The sequence below is a fragment of the Calonectris borealis genome, chromosome 16 (genome assembly GCF_964195595.1).
Source record: "Calonectris borealis chromosome 16, bCalBor7.hap1.2, whole genome shotgun sequence".
In the NCBI taxonomy this organism is placed as follows: Eukaryota; Metazoa; Chordata; class Aves; order Procellariiformes; family Procellariidae; genus Calonectris; species Calonectris borealis.
Window position 1 is genome coordinate 7,521,892 of NC_134327.1, and position 16,837 is coordinate 7,538,728.

At 38.0% G+C, this 16,837-nt stretch overlaps 1 protein-coding gene across 13 annotated transcripts in view; it reads left to right on the plus strand.

Moving 5' to 3' along the window:
• The window catches only part of ABCC1 (ATP binding cassette subfamily C member 1 (ABCC1 blood group)), a 60,490-nt gene that overhangs the window by 8,834 nt on the left and 34,819 nt on the right, over window positions 1-16,837 (plus strand). For 8 of the 13 annotated variants that reach the window (XR_012676096.1, XM_075165078.1, XM_075165077.1 and 5 more), the window contains 6 exons: window positions 8,730-8,906; window positions 9,664-9,783; window positions 11,123-11,260; window positions 12,396-12,521; window positions 15,577-15,638; window positions 16,502-16,633. Coding sequence is in view for 12 of the 13 variants with exons in the window: in XM_075165071.1 (XP_075021172.1) it covers window positions 8,730-8,906; window positions 9,664-9,783; window positions 11,123-11,260; window positions 12,396-12,521; window positions 15,577-15,638; window positions 16,502-16,633 (755 nt within the window). In the remaining variant the exon portion in view is untranslated. Of the gene's footprint in view, window positions 1-7,893; window positions 7,915-8,729; window positions 8,907-9,663; window positions 9,784-11,122; window positions 11,261-12,395; window positions 12,522-15,576; window positions 15,639-16,501; window positions 16,634-16,837 lie in introns of those variants that run through there. The other 5 variants (XM_075165072.1, XM_075165075.1, XM_075165074.1 and 2 more) reach the window with 5 other exon arrangements.

Below are 16,837 nucleotides of genomic sequence, written 5' to 3' on the forward strand. Positions count from 1 at the left end.
AGAGGCTTATTTGTCAGCTTTCTCTCGTTTAAACCTGTAAAACATTTTTGTTGGTCATGTGAACAATGGTCTAAATTTGCATAGAAATTAAACTTGTTTTAGAAATTAAACTTATCTCTCTTGATCCAGAATAGATCAGTTTAGGGGAGATACAGGAAAATGAAGCCTGATACTCTGTTGTTGATCGGGATTTTCTTAACAGATGACCTGTCATTCCACAGCTGTCAGTTCAAGGTTGCTCAGAAAAGTTAAATGAGGAAAAAAACCCAGCAAAATGCCCGAGCAACTTGTGCTGTTTCATGCAGTTACAATGCAGTTTACATTGAAATGCTGTGCTATACTGGGACTAAGTCAAGGTTAACCCGGGTTGCACTGAAGTCATTCTGGGTCACATCTCTAAAAAGCCTACTGCTGGGTACTGACCTTTTGCTTACTTTTAATAGAGTCAGAATTCCACGCATTACTGTTTTCTCACTGTTTGCATCTGTGGTAGCTTCAGATACAGTTTATCCCAACTTGAGCTGTTATCTTAGTCCCTTTTTAAGATTATTACCCAGGTGTGTTTGAACTTCTCACAGTGATTTGGACTCGATATACAGGCTGTTTCGTTATTAAGCGAAAGTCCTGTTTTTGGTGCAAAAAGGAGGTAAGAGTAGGAATCTTCTTCCTGTATCCTTTTAAGTAACAGTGATTTCGGTGAGCAACTTTACAGAAGTTTTTTTTCAGAAGTAAAAACCATCCTTTTGATTTTGAAACTGAATGGTAAATATTTTGTTGTCATGTGGCCAAATGTTTTCTCATGGTACTTAAGACATGGCAGGGTACGGAAATGTTACCTCTGTAGAAGAGGCTAAACATTTTAATTTTGCAAGTGCTGATGTAATCTGTCATATGTTTCTCTGACACAAAAAAAAGCCATAGTCAGTAGCTTTTAGCTTCTTGGATTACAAAAATCAGCTCTTGTAAATTCCACAGCTGCAGGTGCTCCTTTCTCTGGCAACTTGTTAGCACCGGCTTCTTATTTTAGGCTAAAGGCAAACAATGGCAAAACATGCTTTTTTCTTCTCATTTTACACACAGTTTCAGCTGATGCACTGCTATCTGTAACTAAGGATTTCAACTCTTTTTAAACATTAGGAAATACTGATGTTTGGGTTTTGGATGAGGAGGTGCAGACACCTGATTTAAGTTCAGGACCAGGTGTTGGAAGGTTGAGGCTTTTTCTTGGCTGTGTTAACAAGTCAAATCTGCATCATGTAAGTCATTGCTATTGAGAACTTAGTCTTGCTGAAACCATTTCTAATAGAACGCATTATAAGAAATGAAGGGTATTTGCCTGTTGCTAGAAACACTGATATTTTTCCCCCTAAATCTTCTTTATACAAATGATTTAAAAATTTTAGGACCCCTGTTTATTATGTGATTATTTTTTTTTTTCCTAATGTTCCCCCTCTTGCTCTAACAATCTTGTTTTGTGACAACGTTAAGAGACTATAAGAATAAAGTTTAGATTTCAGAATTGCTTTGAAACAAAGGAAGAAGGTGGCGCATGGTCTCTTCCCCCATTTGAGGTCTCGATCTGAACGTGGTATTTTGGGAGGCTGGGCTAGAAGGCTTGCTTGTGCATGATTTAATGCCTTTTATTCAGACACGAGGCTTACACGTCAAAAGCTTAATTGGAGACCTGTATTTTTCGAACTCTTGCTAAACTATCATTTGTTTCTTGCTTACCTGACTACTAGCATTTTAACCAATGAACTTCAGATTTAATAGCAATAGTTTTGTTCTGTTCATGATTTTATGAGGAGAAATGTTTTGTGTTCTCACTGTTTGATGAACACCCCCAACTCCTGGCCCAAGACTCTAGTATCAATTAAGAGGAGAAGATCCTTAATTGCATGGTAGGTTTAGGTCTCCTATAGTAATAAGAAACCCTCCAAAGCCCCAAAGTAAGGTTTTTCTGTGGGTGAATGTGATCTACATGAGAATTGGAGATCTGAATCTAATTCTTGCATCCCAATGTGGTAATTACCATTAGCGTTTCTTGTTTCACCTTTGTGCCAGTAGAAGAAAAAGGCAGAAACTTGCTGATCTAATTGGGCTGTTATTGCCCTGAAGAAATGTCTGAGAACTTTGTGGGGATATGAGCACCTATCCTCAGATGTGACCATGAAGGGAGATCCTGAAGTCTCTTCCCAATTCAGCAGTCTGGCACACTCTATGTTCATTTGTTCCACTGCTTGTGCTAAGTGGTATGGCTTTGTGCAGGAGCATAATTCTGTCATTTCTCCTTGGAGAAGTAGTTTTTAGAGTCTGCGGAGGTCTGGGAATGAGATCAACTATTTGATTGTGTGGCTTTTACTTTTTAATAGAATCCTGGTTTTGTGTGTTCTAAAACAAAAAAAAAATCACTCCTGACTGTCTTTCATTAAGCATAGGAAGTAGCTTTTGGAAAGATATTATTGTAAAATCTGTACAGGTATTTAAAATTTGTCTTCTACTTCCTATTTGCAGAGTACACCCTTAGATGATACAATAAACCAGTAAACCATTAATTTCCTGTAGTTAGTATAGGTCTTCAAAGGAATTGGCAGTGTATTGAAGCATGAGCTCACTTTGTGTGCATCACAGCAAAGGTACCGTTTTACTTGTACATTCTGCACTAACTTCAATTGCAAGAAGAAAAACTACATTGTGTCACAGGAGAGATCCATGTATTTTGGGTAACTTCCTGTTTATTAAGAAAAAAAGCTAGAGGAAATAAATGTCAACTAAGGTGGAAGGGCATGTTTGTCCTTGTATATTAATGCTGCTTCATCTGGAATTGATTCTAGAGCCATTGGATCCTTTAATGCAAGTAGTACTTTTTCTGAAATAATTTCAATATAATATGCATAGTGTTTTTAAAGGACTTATAAACATGTGAATAGGAAGTTTGTGATGATTGCTTATAGTGCCATATACCTCATTTAGTGCCTTGTTTGCCACTGTTAGGGAAGTTGTTATTGTCTGCTGCTTGTTTCTGTGAATATTTCTGAGCAGACAGGAATGCTGCAGGTGTGGGTGTTCCTGCTGCTTTTTGTGGAAGTTGTGGAGTATTTTTCTTGTACAAGTATCTGTTGCATGGTTTATCAACCTGTCGCCTCTTGTGATTTAGCCTGAACAGTAAGCACAACAGGGCAAATGTTATGCTGGTGAAGATTGTGTATGATTGTGCTTGTAGGCTTTATTCTAAATATGCTCTTAGAGAAGTGGTGAGCTTCAGCACATGTTTAATGATCAGACTCCAAAATGTGAACAACAGAATAAAGATGCTATATTTACAGTGTTTTGAGAACGTTATTTCAGTCTTTCTTCAAAATTTCTAAAGCTAAATTGAATAAAACTTCCTTGGCAAGCTGAATAACTTTGGAGAGCTCTTTTAACTTCATCACTTGAAAACAGACCTCCTTCTAACCTCTTGCAAAATCTGGATCACTTTGAAGATCACTGATTTCCTTAATTCTCAGTGTGGTCAACAGTGTCACTGTTTTTACTATTGGTTTTGATGGAGAGTGGTGGTATCGGGGACTTTTAAGGCAAGGTCAGAGTTCCTTTAAAGCAGCCTTAAAGGGAGAGGTCCTCTTCTGCACCCCCCACCCCCGTTATCCACTGGTGCTAGTAGCTCTTCTAAGGCTGTAGGCTCACCTAGATTAGGCAAATCTCCTATCTGGGGAGAGGCAGGCAGGAAATTTGCTGGCCTAGGTAGTGTAGACTAAAGGCTGATGGCCTTGTGGCATCTGAGGAGAATGGTTGAGTCAGCTCACGGGTTTATAGGTGCTACACTGGGAATTTTTTTAATATGATATCTAGAGCTGCCAGACTGTGAGACTTCCTATTTCAATGAGAAAGTGATGATACTATTATAATGAAAGTTGTCAGCTGCAATTACAGTGTTAGTGCCTGAGAGAGCTAATTACTTGCATTCTACTAAATGTAAGCATTAAATGAAAAATTTTTTTTACTGTTAGGAAAATAAGACTGAGAAACCATACCTTGGTATTACAAAGGAGGCGGTTCTGTTGTGGGCGGTATCGAAGTAGTGGGTACACATCGATGTCAGTGTCAAACTCCATTTGAAGGAGTAAGTGTTGATCATGGTATTAAGATTCCAGTGTGGTTTTGTAATTTCATTTTTTACATAGGTGTGTGGTAATGTTTAAGTCATTTTTCAGTCACAGTTGGTTCATGCAGGTGGATTTAACAATGTGGTTGGCAGCCTGCATCTCTAGCACACTTGCGCACAGTAGGCATGAAACAGAGCAATTTTGGTCTCTGCATTTCTGCCAGTGAGAATTTTAAAATGTGCTGTGGGTCAAGTAGGATTATTGATGTGAGAACAGGCGGCCGCTGGCTGCTCACTTAACACCCTTCCCTGGCTGCCAGGAGAGAGGCAGCCAGCCACAAGGTCCCGTCCAGTGTCAAATAGTGTTATTCCTGAGATTAGCCACACTGGAGGCAGAGGGCTTTCCCTGTAGTCTTCCTTCCCTCAGCAGAGGCAGAATAACTGATCTTTTGTGTTGCAACTTTGTCTTACAGTCCTACTGCCAATGTTTTTATCTTGCCTGTTCCTGAAATTTTAGACAGGAATTAATATAGTTCTTTATTTTCATAGGGTTTATGCACTGTTAAATAAGTGGTTTACCTGTGAATAGATCCATGTGATTCTGGGGAATGCCAAGCATTTTTTGTGCTGCTCTTGGAGGTAGAGGGTTTCACTTCAAATGTGATAGGAAGCCTTTTTGTGCCATAAGAGAAAACGTGCTGTTGGGCACAAAAACTGTGGACTGGTATTTTTTTCAGCCACAGTGCTGGTGATGGAAATGAAAACTGAGAAATAGGGCGGATAAATTTAAAAATACCCATTTGCTATTCTGGGAAACTTTAAAATTGTCCAGGGATTTTAAAAGGAAAAAAAAAACCCCAACCTGAAACTATTTAACGTCTGAGATGTGGTTCTTCCGGACTAGACTAAAACTAAGCCAACAGCAGATCTCTTCTCTCCCAATATCTACCAAGAAAGGAACAAGGATCACAATGATTCTTCTCCTGTGGGTTCCTGTAGTCGTATCTTAAATTAAAGACTGCTTCCAGATTATGCAATCTAATAGCTATAGACCTAACTCCTTTTTACTTCCTCCTCCTTCATGGCAGGAGGCTGCTCGTTTGTGTAGACTTTCAATGGATACTTGGATCTCTGTCATTTGATGTGCTCTTGCAAAGTAGAAGGGTTAGCTGATCAGTCAGAGTGAAATTGTTATTAATCTTTGAGATGTGAAAGTGGGGCGACTTAGTGCTTTAATAGAACTTGCTAAAATAGTGTTTCTAAAACTTGAGTCAGAAAAAATGTCATTAATTTGCTAATTAATGTCTGTCAAATACAAAGGTCTGCTTCAGTGAATGTTTCTGCATTGATCCGTGAAGAATTTTGGTTTGTACTGGAAAAAATAAAACTCTGAAACTGGGTTTATATAACGCAAAGGAGAAGCATGTACTTTAAACTGGTAGAACTAGTGTAGACTTGTGTAACTGAACATTGTGATTTGAATATGAATACATGTTGGTTTCATGATGAGAATGGCATGTTTTCCAGCCGCAATTGAACCTCATAAAGCTGTGGTATTCTCCATGCAGAACTTAGGGTATGCCTTTCTTTTGTAATGGATTGAGTTCCTCTTGACTTTGCCCACTGAAGGCGTTAACATCTCACTTCAGACTGGGAGCCTGCTTCTGATGTGACCTGACAGTCCCCTGTCCTGCTTGTTGGTTCACTCAAGAGTGGCTCGAGTGCCTTTTCGACAGGCGTTAGCTGGGAAACATGCTCCAGTGGCTGATGGACAGTCTGGTCAGTCTGCAGGGGAGCCTGCAACTCGTCTCGTGTGAAAGGCATCTTGTAATGACAGTGGGTGTTCAGCAGCAAGTGTTGGGTCTACAGCTCTATTCCTGTCTGCTCTACTGTCTTGTGTAGACATAGCCTCAGAGAATTGCACCTAGGGAATCTGCAGGAAAAAACACCATCATGCTTCTTTCTTCATGCATGCTTTCCTCACCTTTTGTCACGTGAAATGAGTGTAAAATGGAAGGGGCTTCTGCACCTCACCTGTGTGTAGCCATTTCTCTTGTACGGAGATGAATAGTTTATTTAAGCTAAACAAACTCCTATTTGATATCAACAGCTTCTGGATCAAATCCTGGAAAAATGTGAAAGAAGATACACTAATGTTGCTGTAGCTGTTAAATTCTAGCAGTAATCTTACCCCAAACTGACCATTTGTCCAAACTTTCTGTTATTAACCCTGAAGTACCATTGCATCGTACTCTCTTGCCTTTCCTGCAGAAACACGTCCAGATAACTTGCAAATATGAAAGTCAAATGAAAGATTGCACATGTTTTTAGAATATCCTCCAGCTGATATGCATAGCAGTCATGCATACAGCACTTCTCTCTTTTATTTAGCCATGTGGCAGTGACATGCATTACCTGCTCTGTCCTTTCTGGTAATTGACTAATTCATTTTACAGCAAGCATTTAAAAACACTGAAAAAGGAGATAGTAGCTTTCTTAAGCAGCGTGTAGATCTCCAAAAATTTACTCAATAAAATGTCAATGCTCTTGTTTGTTCTTGTAAAGCTGATTACATCCTGTCAATTTACTTTGTATAATCATATTAACTATCTTAATTTGTGAATTGTAAACTGTTCTGCAGAGTCATGAAACTTTTTCTTGGCTGTTGTGCTGGAGTAGAGCTGCTGGGACTTCGAAAGCCAAAAACATTTGTGTGGTGGCTAAATGTAAGGATGACTCAGCTGAAATTTCTGATGTTATGCCGTCAGGGAACTTACTAAGCATGTGACTTGCCCACAGTGTCTCACAGCCACTGCCTTGTCATGAACAACTTACGTGACCCCTATGCAGATACACTAAAACATAATTGGGCATTTTTATGCTCTACCAGTGTTAGTTTCTTGAATTGGCTGTATTAAGTTTGGAGATTTTTTCTTTTTTAAACTGACAAATTAAAAATGATATGAAGTGAGAAGAATTTTTAGAATGCTGTGGAATTAGAGGAAAAAAATAACAACTCTGTGTCCTGTGCATACTCTCTGTTGTATCTAACCGAGAAAGAAGTCCTAGATTCTGACAGAAATTGAGAGGGAAGTGGGGAAGGAAAATATTTTTGTTAATATATTTTCAAAAGAAGTTTTGTTTTTTAAAAAACAATAAAACATCTTAATACGGAATGGTCAAATTTAAGGGGAAACCTGCTCTATGATAAAATAACGTCTGGTTAGCCTCAAATTGAAATTTTTGCAAGTTATATCTTCCATTTCTCTTTAGATCTATTTTCCTCTCTTTGTAATTGTGTTTGAAACTGTTTAATCAGTGGAAGATGGGGACAAGTAAGGATCAAAGTGTGGCAATTCTGAGCAGTGGGATCTGTTTCCAGCTTTGATGTTGGAATAGAGGGGGCAGGCACTACAGCTTCTTTTGGTTCTGTTTCCTCATCTATAAAATGTTGATAATGGCACTTATTTCTTGTGATCAGCTCAGGCTTTTATAGAGGAGAAGGATTGCTGGCTGCCATTATGTCCCAGTAGTGGTACTAGTATTCTGTGCAGTTGTAAGCTGTGCAACTGTCTGAAAAAATGCTTTGTGGCTTTTAAACAGAAGCCTGTGAGCTATGCTTTGGCTGTTGAATATTGCAGTCTGTCTGCAGCAGCGATATCTCTGTGTTGCATCATTCTGTTGGAAAGTCAGAAATCTACAGCACTTGAGAGGAAGTGTCCCTTGTGATAATTTTACAGCAAAGTCAGTAATTTTAAGGTAAAATTCCCTGCGAGAGATTTCTCTAACTCAAACCAATCATAGATATGGTATGAAAGTTCATTTTACTAAATCGCCTGTCATTGTAAGTAGTCCTTGTACCAGTAATGGAAATGGTGATCACATTTTTATTACTCTCAGTGTCAGTTTTGGTTTGATTGTATGGTGGTTTATTTTGTTTTTGAGAATCGTGTTGAGAGAAATAGGAAAACATTGAATTATTTTGATTTACATTTTCCTGTTGTTGAGTAGGAAATGGGCTGCAAGGGCGAGCCTCTTTTACTTAGTTTTATGCCCTGTTGCTACACATTACCAGAAAGTCTCAGCTGGGTTTGCTGCAGGCAGCTTGGCAGCTATGTGATTACTTTACAGATAGTGAAGTGATGTTGTCTTGTGCTGTTCACTTTTACTGTGTGCCAGATGATGTTTCCACACTGAAATTTGGGAATGCAGTGTATCTGAATATTTATACACACATGCACAGTGGTTATAATGGGAGATAGCTAGCATTGTCATGTTATTTTTCTGCAATTATAATGTGAAAATCCTTGATTAATCATGTTAAAGATCCTGATAAGTACTGTTAAAGATCCCAGTATTACATTTGAGCGAGTTGTGTGTTATGGTAGCTGGGTATAACCAACCAAAGTGACACTAATGTAATCTTGTGAACGTTTAAAACTTCTGAGCTACAAAAAGTGCAATAAAATTAGATACATCACAGAATGGAGCCAGTTTAATACAAGTATAAATAAATACGCAAGAAGACATACAGAATAAGGCAGATAGTAGCTATTTCTTTTTTTTTAAATACTGAAGTTCTGTGTTTGCTTTTTCTTTAACTCGATCCATTTTCTCTCCTCAGGATTGGAATCTGACATGGCACACAGAAAATCCAGACTTCACCCAATGCTTTCAGAACACAGTCCTGGTCTGGATTCCTTGCATTTACCTGTGGGTCTGCTTCCCGGTGTACTTCCTATACCTTCGTTGTCATGACAGGGGATACATACAAATGTCAAACCTCAACAAAGCCAAAACGGTACGTGACTTTTTAAAATCAGAACTTTACTAAGCTTATCTGGAAGTTTGAATCTCTTTTCAACTATGTTTTAGCACACTGTTTTTGTTGAGCATCAATCTTGGCCTGTGTGCACACTGCAGCTGTAACTTCCTTGTGTTTGATTTCCAAGCCTTATGTGTTTCCGTTGCCCTTTTATCAGTAGGCTTTCTGAAATTTACTCTGACATAGCAAAAAAGCATGCAAATCCTTTGTAAGACCAGTTGGAGAAGACTATTTTAAGGCAACTCAATCTGGAGGCCTTTATTTCAATAATAAAAGGAATTTATTATCCTGTCAGCTTCTTAAGTTACACAGCATAGATTTCCAGAGCTGCTGCAGGTGTTCTATTCCACTTCTATTGTGAAATAGGTACTTAATGTTTTCTTACTTTTTTTTTTCCCCTGTAGAATAAGTGAAAAGTTTTAAGAAGCACTATAATAGCGTGGTGTATTGGAGAGTTTTTGTCTCTGTAATCTTTATTCAGGAGTGAGATTCACCAGCTTTCTGTTTCATAATATACTGAATTTGGTACTAAAAATTAGTAAACTTTTTCTTCTAGTGGGGATCCAATAGGTAAAGCCAAATTACTCTTCTTTTGTGCATGTTGTAGAATTGCTCAAAAGAGATGATCTGATTATGACTCCTCTCTACTAACAGGTAACATCTAGTGTTCATGTATATATTGTGCTGCCTGCTCTGTGTGAACTGTTGTATGAAATATACTTTTGTATTGCAGGCTTTGGGCTTAATACTGTGGATAGTCTGCTGGGCAGACCTTTTCTACTCTTTCTGGGAAAGAAGTCAAAATCGAGCTCCATTTTTTCTCGTTAGGCCTACAGTATTGGGTATAACAATGGTAAGTTCTTCTGTTACGGCCTTTGTGCATTCAAAGCCTTAAGCAATAACATGCGTCTTAGTATTATTCACAATGTTGCAATTCTTTAAGCTACAATCTTTACATACAGACTTAATCTGCAGTTGAACTGTGAAATATTGACTCTGAAATGTCTGCTTTCTTTTAATAAAAAAATGAGGAAAAAAACCCCAACCCAGCTGTGCTCCGTGCGTTGCACGTCAGCACACAAGCCAGTGCTAGTTGTCTTGCCTTATTTTGGTAGGCTTGAGCTATCATTCATTTAATAGCTTGATTCAGGTATGGGGTGGAGGAATCAAGTCGAGAGAACTGATTAAACCTCGATAATACAAATCACACTGGTAGTCGAAGGCATTGCCTTGTTAAGTATCTTATTACAAACTCTCTTGCATGTAACATTCTTTAGTGCATGTTTTCTCTGTTACATTTGGTGGCACGGTGGAAAGTGTTAAATGTCATAGGTGCCCCCAGCTAACTCTTTCTACCTAGATGTGCAAGTATTGTCTACTTTCACACCAGTATCTCTGCAGCCTGCATTTCAAGGAAGATGCCTTGCTATTCGTTTATTGTCAGTTGCCTTAGATTTATCACAGACTTGGAATGGTAGTGATTAAAGATGATACTCAAGGGGCTAACAGGACGAGCGGGACACAACAACCCCAACAGCAATAGCAACAACAAAAAAACCAAACCAAAAAAACTCAACAGCCCCGAAACATACTGAGGGATGCGAGAGCTGTTAAATAGTTTGTGGTCATTTAATAATGTAATTGTCAAGCTTTTGTCAGGCTGATTGAAAACGCACGTTGCAGCAGCTAAGTGAGATTACTAAGTTGTACCAGCTTCCTAAAGGACTCTGAAAACACACAAAATACAGAAATAGAGTAATATTTGGTCAGTGTTGTTTGGTGTTGTGGCTTGCATGGGAAGAAATCTTTTTATTTTAAAAAGAATTAGTCAGGAAATACTTGGAAAGGATATAGTGTCACTATAATTGCATGTTGATTTGTGATGTAGAACCAGAAAAGTAAAGAAAGACTGGCAACTTTTGACAGTGCTTTTGTGGATGTAGTCGTTTACTTCTATGTAATATATGTTCCTTTTCCCTTTTTTGTCCACTTCTTATCTTGACTGCTCCAGAGAATTTCCTATTTATACGTATTTGTGAATTATGGTTAAAATCTCTGGGTGTTAGAATGTCTGGGAGATACTGGATTTGACATGTTAAATAAGCACACTTTAACACAGTACCTTGTATATGTGTATAACGTGTTGTAAAACTTAAAGCTTGTGAATATATTTTTATCTTATTTGTCCACAGTTGCTTGCCACATTTTTAATACAATATGAAAGAATAAAAGGAGTCCAGTCTTCAGGTGTAATGACGATTTTCTGGCTCATCTCATTGTCATGTGCCACAGTGGTTTTTAGATCCAAAATAATACATGCCTTAAATATGGTAAGTGATTGCTAGCCTCATTCAGTTGAAAATAATCCCAAATGCTGCAGTAATAGAGTAGTTGCTTGCTAATTATGCCAGACCAGTCAGTTAATGATCCACTTGGCATACCTTCCTTCCTTGGGTTATAAAAGTAAAACAAGCAAGACTTAATGGCTCTTGTTTTGAAATGCTAGTGAAATTCGTAGTGAACTTAACTATAGCAACAGTTACCAAGAAAATTCTGCTAGCTGTTTCAGAAAGGGGATATGTCTGCTTGAGTACAATAAAAGCGTATAATCTTTGATATGAAACTGTTCTGGGAGTTTACGTCATCTTCCTGTTGATTATACAGTGGATTTCCTGAAACACTTGGTTTGATGGTAATGTGGTCTCATCTGCTGAGACAAAATGAAAGTGTACAAGTGAAATATTTTTATGTCAGTCTGCTTTATAGTAAGACCACCTCAAATATCAGCTTAATTGTGGAGCTGCCTGAAAATGGCGTATCACTTATTTCTTGAAACCTTTAAGCCATGTTGTGAATTCTGAGAACTTTCAGCCAACTTTTCTCTTTAGCTGTTGGGAGTGGGATTTTACTGGTGAGTGTGTGGGGGTGTGTGTCCATATGTCCCTGTGCTTTGATTTCTGTGGATTACACTTTATGTATCTGTCCCAGTCTAAAAATTGGAAGAACCTCTGGAATTTGAGCACAACGCAACAAACTGTAATCTAAATTTTGTTCCTCTAATTCTTATTTTCTGTGTGCATACTAATGAACAAATTTGCTTTGAAAACTCCTTACTAGTGCATAAATGCCTTGCTCCTGTAAAGAATACCTTGACTTCAAATTGGGGCATGCTGTGCTGGTACAAACCGTGTCTTAAAGAGAACTTCTCTACAGAAGTAGTTCATGCTTGTGTGTTTATGGCAGTGACTGATTAAAAATAAATGGTGTCTTTCATCTCCTCCCCCCCTCTCTTTACCTTCCCTTTACCAAAATAGACATTGACTTTAATTTGCATGGGGGTGGGTAGTGTAACATTTATGTAGTTTGCAGAATTTACAGTAAGGAGCTGTTTTATGTTTAATAGTAACATGTTGTTTTAAAGAAATTCCTCAAGCCTTCTAATTGGAATATTACCTTCCTTTGTAGGGTGCTGAAGTGGATGCATTTCGTTATGTCACCTTCTGCATCTACTTCATCCTGTTATTTGTACAGCTCATCCTGTGTTGTTTTCCAGAACGACCACCTTTGTTTTCTGAAACAGTAAATGATCCTGTAAGTGTTCAGTCTATACTGAGTGCTGAATATCATACATGCAGTATTCTGTACAATGAGTTACAGGGCCATAGTCTCCCAGATGCCAAATAATTCAAATCTTGTTGACTTGTTTGCAATAGAGTGTTCTTTCTGCTCTTTAGTTGGTATCGCAGAAGATGAAGCCCATAACATGCAAAACAAGGTGGGCTGTATTTAAGAGAAAGAGCAAAAATACTGTTTCAGTCATTCCTGAATAGCATTCCTGAAGGTTAAGTCATATGTATTTATATTCAGTAGTGCTTCTGGTAATCGGTGGGAAATACTGGTTTGAAATGCTGTCGTCTTAGTCATCTGATACCATTCAGTAGGCAGTAACTCATAAGGATGTGTATTCCCTTCCTATTGAAGGTGGGGAAGAATCTACACCTGGCAAACTTATGAATCTGGATAGATGCATTTGATTTCCATATTTACCTGTCTTGTGTCAAGCAAAACTTTAACCAGCTCAACTGCAAGAGCAGTTGAAATTAGAGGGTGGTCTGGATGTAGAAATTTAATTTTATCTAGACATGATCTTTTTTGCATGTGTTCTTAATTATATGTGCTAGCTATATGGCATGGATCTAAAGTGACCCAAGGGATGCTGGATCATTATACTGCTTGCTTAGCCCCGGGCTAGACCTTCTGAGTCACAGTGGAGTGACACCTGTCACTGCCTGGAGTTTGGATGTGCCAAGTTCAGAAACCTCAGTTCTATATTTTTTTATAAGGCGTAATTCTGGTTTGATGGATGTTAGGTGGCACTGACTGACAAAGGAAGGTGTGAAATGTGTGAGGCGGAAATAAATGTTGCCTTTGTAACTGTGGAAAAGTTCCATAACCACTTGCACTTACTGAATTCCACAGTTACCTTCTTGTTGGTATCCAGTGTGCCAGTGGTGCTCTGCATTACCACTGGCAGACAGTCTGTATGTATATGCCTGGAGGGAAGAGTATACTGCTGAGTCTTTGGATCCTCATCATCTTTGGGTTCTCTTCATCTCATTCAGGGATGAAATGTGTTTGACAGGATACTGTGGATTTATGGAAACCTTCTTTTCTGCTTTGATCATGATTACAATAATTACAAGGTGCTTTGAGACCACAGTGGTTTTTTTTTGTGTTCTGAGTATTTCTAGGAGTGTCTCTAGGAAATAGGGCAGACTTCAAATTTTAACTTTCTTTTTTCATGAGTGGTGTGTTTGTTGAATGTTATGATGGGGAAAAGAACAAAGCAAGTCATATTAGCCAGTCTTAAATTCTGCTTTATTCCCTTCTGCCAAGCATTTCCAAACCAGAAATGTTTGTAAGTTTTGAGTAAAATCTTCTATGTTACTTAAGCCAAAAAAACTACAGTGAAATTTCTAAGATGTAGGTGCTGATGTATATAGAAGTCAAACAATGTGGTTTGTCTCTTGTTTTCGCTTTGTTTACATTATGTAAGTCCAGACTTGTTACAACTTGTTGTCTTCATTCTATCTGGCATGAATGTCAGTAGGATTAGTAGTTCTTTATGTGCTAACTATTTAATTTTATCAGAAATAGTATTTTAACAGTAATCTAATACGTTTTAAAGTTTTAAAGTTTTGCTTTATGCAAATGAAGTCCAGTTTTTGGTAGTACAAGATCTAGTGGACTCTTGAATTTAGAGTTTCCACCTGCAAGTAGATTAAAAAAAGTATAAAGGAAAAAAGTAATACAGCATTCTGTGTAAAGTTCAGAATATTTTGGAATTTTGAAGTTGTATTTGCTGAAGTAGAAATCTGTCTGTCAGGAATGTTGGCGTGGCTGAAGGTTGAACGTACCGCCTCTCCTTTCCTCCCCCCCCTTTTTTTTTTAACTTCTCTGAGTTTAAAAACTTTTATTTATTCATTAAGCGATGGTGTTAGATTTGCTTGCAATCATTGTGTTGCAAGTGTTTAAATACTTTGGAAATGTGGAACTCTTATCCCCTTTCAAAAAAAGCATCTGTCTCATACATACTCTTATTGTTCCCTACAAAGTTGCAGAAAAAGTTGTGGTGTGAAGAGGAAATGCAGGAATCTTTTCATGTAGCTTGATTACAGCACACTTCAATATAGCTTAGTGGAGAAGCCAGGTTACACAAACATGAGTTGAAAAATACAAGTCTTGGAAACACTTGGCTCTGACTGTTTTAATTGCACTACTCTAATGATGTTTGGTGCCTTTTGTAGATGGAAATACCTGAGTTGCTCCAATTATAGTTGATGATAAAAACCTAGTGGTTTATGTGCCAAAGGAGTGGCTGGTTTTAGCATTCTTTAGATGCTGTTCAGAGCAGTGAAAGAGGGAAGAGAGAAATCTGTACTGGAATTCTGCAAGTAAATCACCTTTAGTGGCTTTGAAATTCTTCCAGCCTTCCTTTCTGCTGTTTTAATCCAACCAGATTAGGAGAGGATGTTAACCTGAAGAGTAGTTAAAACAGACAGCCATTGCACTGGATGTAGAACACGAGCTAGCTGCATACCTTTGTGGATACTTAAGTTTCCCATACTTATTGATGAATGAGATGCAGAGTTTTTAGGGGCTGTTTTGGGATGCTTTTATGGAGTTTACTTTTTTTTTAATTTGTGCATCTGTTTTCATGGAGTCACAGCACTTAACTGCTAGAACAATAGAACTGAATTCTTCATTTATGACTAACTCTACCCAATTAACATATTTTGCTCTCATATGGTAGCATACCTTGCATTGATATAGGTAGAAACTGATCATGACATCTTGAGAGATTGTCTGGCCTGCACCGTCTTATAAAATTCCCTCAACTATTTGTGGTGTTGTTGATTCAGAGTACTGCTATTCCTGTGTCCCAGTGGTCCAGTCTGCTGACAGCCCTGAAGCTGTGCTTGTGTTTTCTGAACAAGCTCTCTACAGCATAAAGGATGAGTTAGTAATGTGAAAAAAATACTATAAACACAAGAAATTTCAAAAGCATCTTTTCTGCTTGGTTTGTTTCTTTTGGCCCTGTATCAGTCACTTTGTATGTGGATTGATTTCTTTTTCTCTCCTGTAGAATCCATGTCCAGAGTTCAGTGCTTCTTTCCTCTCCAGAATCACATTCTGGTGGATCACTGGGTAAGATCAAGATGATGCATAAAGCAACAATTAAAGTTACATGGCATTTTTAGGATCCTGCTTTCAGAGCTAAATTAGCAATAATCATGCAATAATAATTTTGGTTGGTTTGGTTGTATTGTAGATAGATTAAATTGATTTTTTTTTTTTCCCCAAATTTGATTAATCTTTTACTTCCTTTGTAGGGTCTTTGTAATTTTAAATGCTGCCAGTATATATTTAGTATGTTTGCTGAAAGAATATAATAAAAAACTTCCTTTGGGAAATACAAGAAGGTAGAAATTATCTGCTGTGTTTAGAAACTAAGACATTCAAAATTGTTAGCTCTTTTTGTCCAATAGGTTTTTTTTTTCCTCATTAACATAGCTTTAGTTATGCTGTATGATTTGATCACAACACATGTTCTTGTGAGTTAAAACACAGAAACATATAAAATAATATCGGTGTATAGCTGTGGTTGGTACTTGGCCGGAGTTCCAACAGAAAGCTAGATGAAAGGAATTGCTTTGTAAAATTAAAGGCTACTAAAGATTTTGAAACTTGGTAGGCATGGGAATATTAATTGCCTGGCTGATTTTCAAATGAGATCACTTCATCCTTTCTTTTATTTTCACTGAATTTGAATTCAATGGCATATCCTGGATCCTTAGATGTTTTGATGTCTAATTCTCACAGTAAAGACAGGAGGATGTATGTTTTAGCATCTGGACCTATGTTGCTACAGGTACTAAGTCTTGCATGCATTTTTGTGAAGAGCTGGCTCTGTTTTGGGGCCGGATGTAAGGACCACTGTCTTATGGCATACATACCTATACATATCTCTAGTGTTCTTAAATATATAGTGCTGATTCTTTCTAACACAGGTTGATGGTTCAGGGTTATCGGAGACCTTTGGAAGCCAAGGATTTGTGGTCATTAAATAAAGAGGACAAATCGGAGGAGATAGTGCCAGGTTTGGCTAGAAACTGGGCAAAAGAGAGGGCAAAGACCAAGAGGTAAGTTCAGTTATCCTGGCTGGCAGTTCTTCCAAGATGTGGAGGTTCAAAGGCTCAAGTTACTCAGCCTCTACTTAGAGGTGTTTGTCATCTGTTACCAAGCCTACTTTTGTAAGGCCCAAGTGGCAGCTCTGTATTTGTCCTTAAGTGCATACAGAACAGGAACCAACCACACACACCAAGTAGGGTGTTGTGTGTCATCTT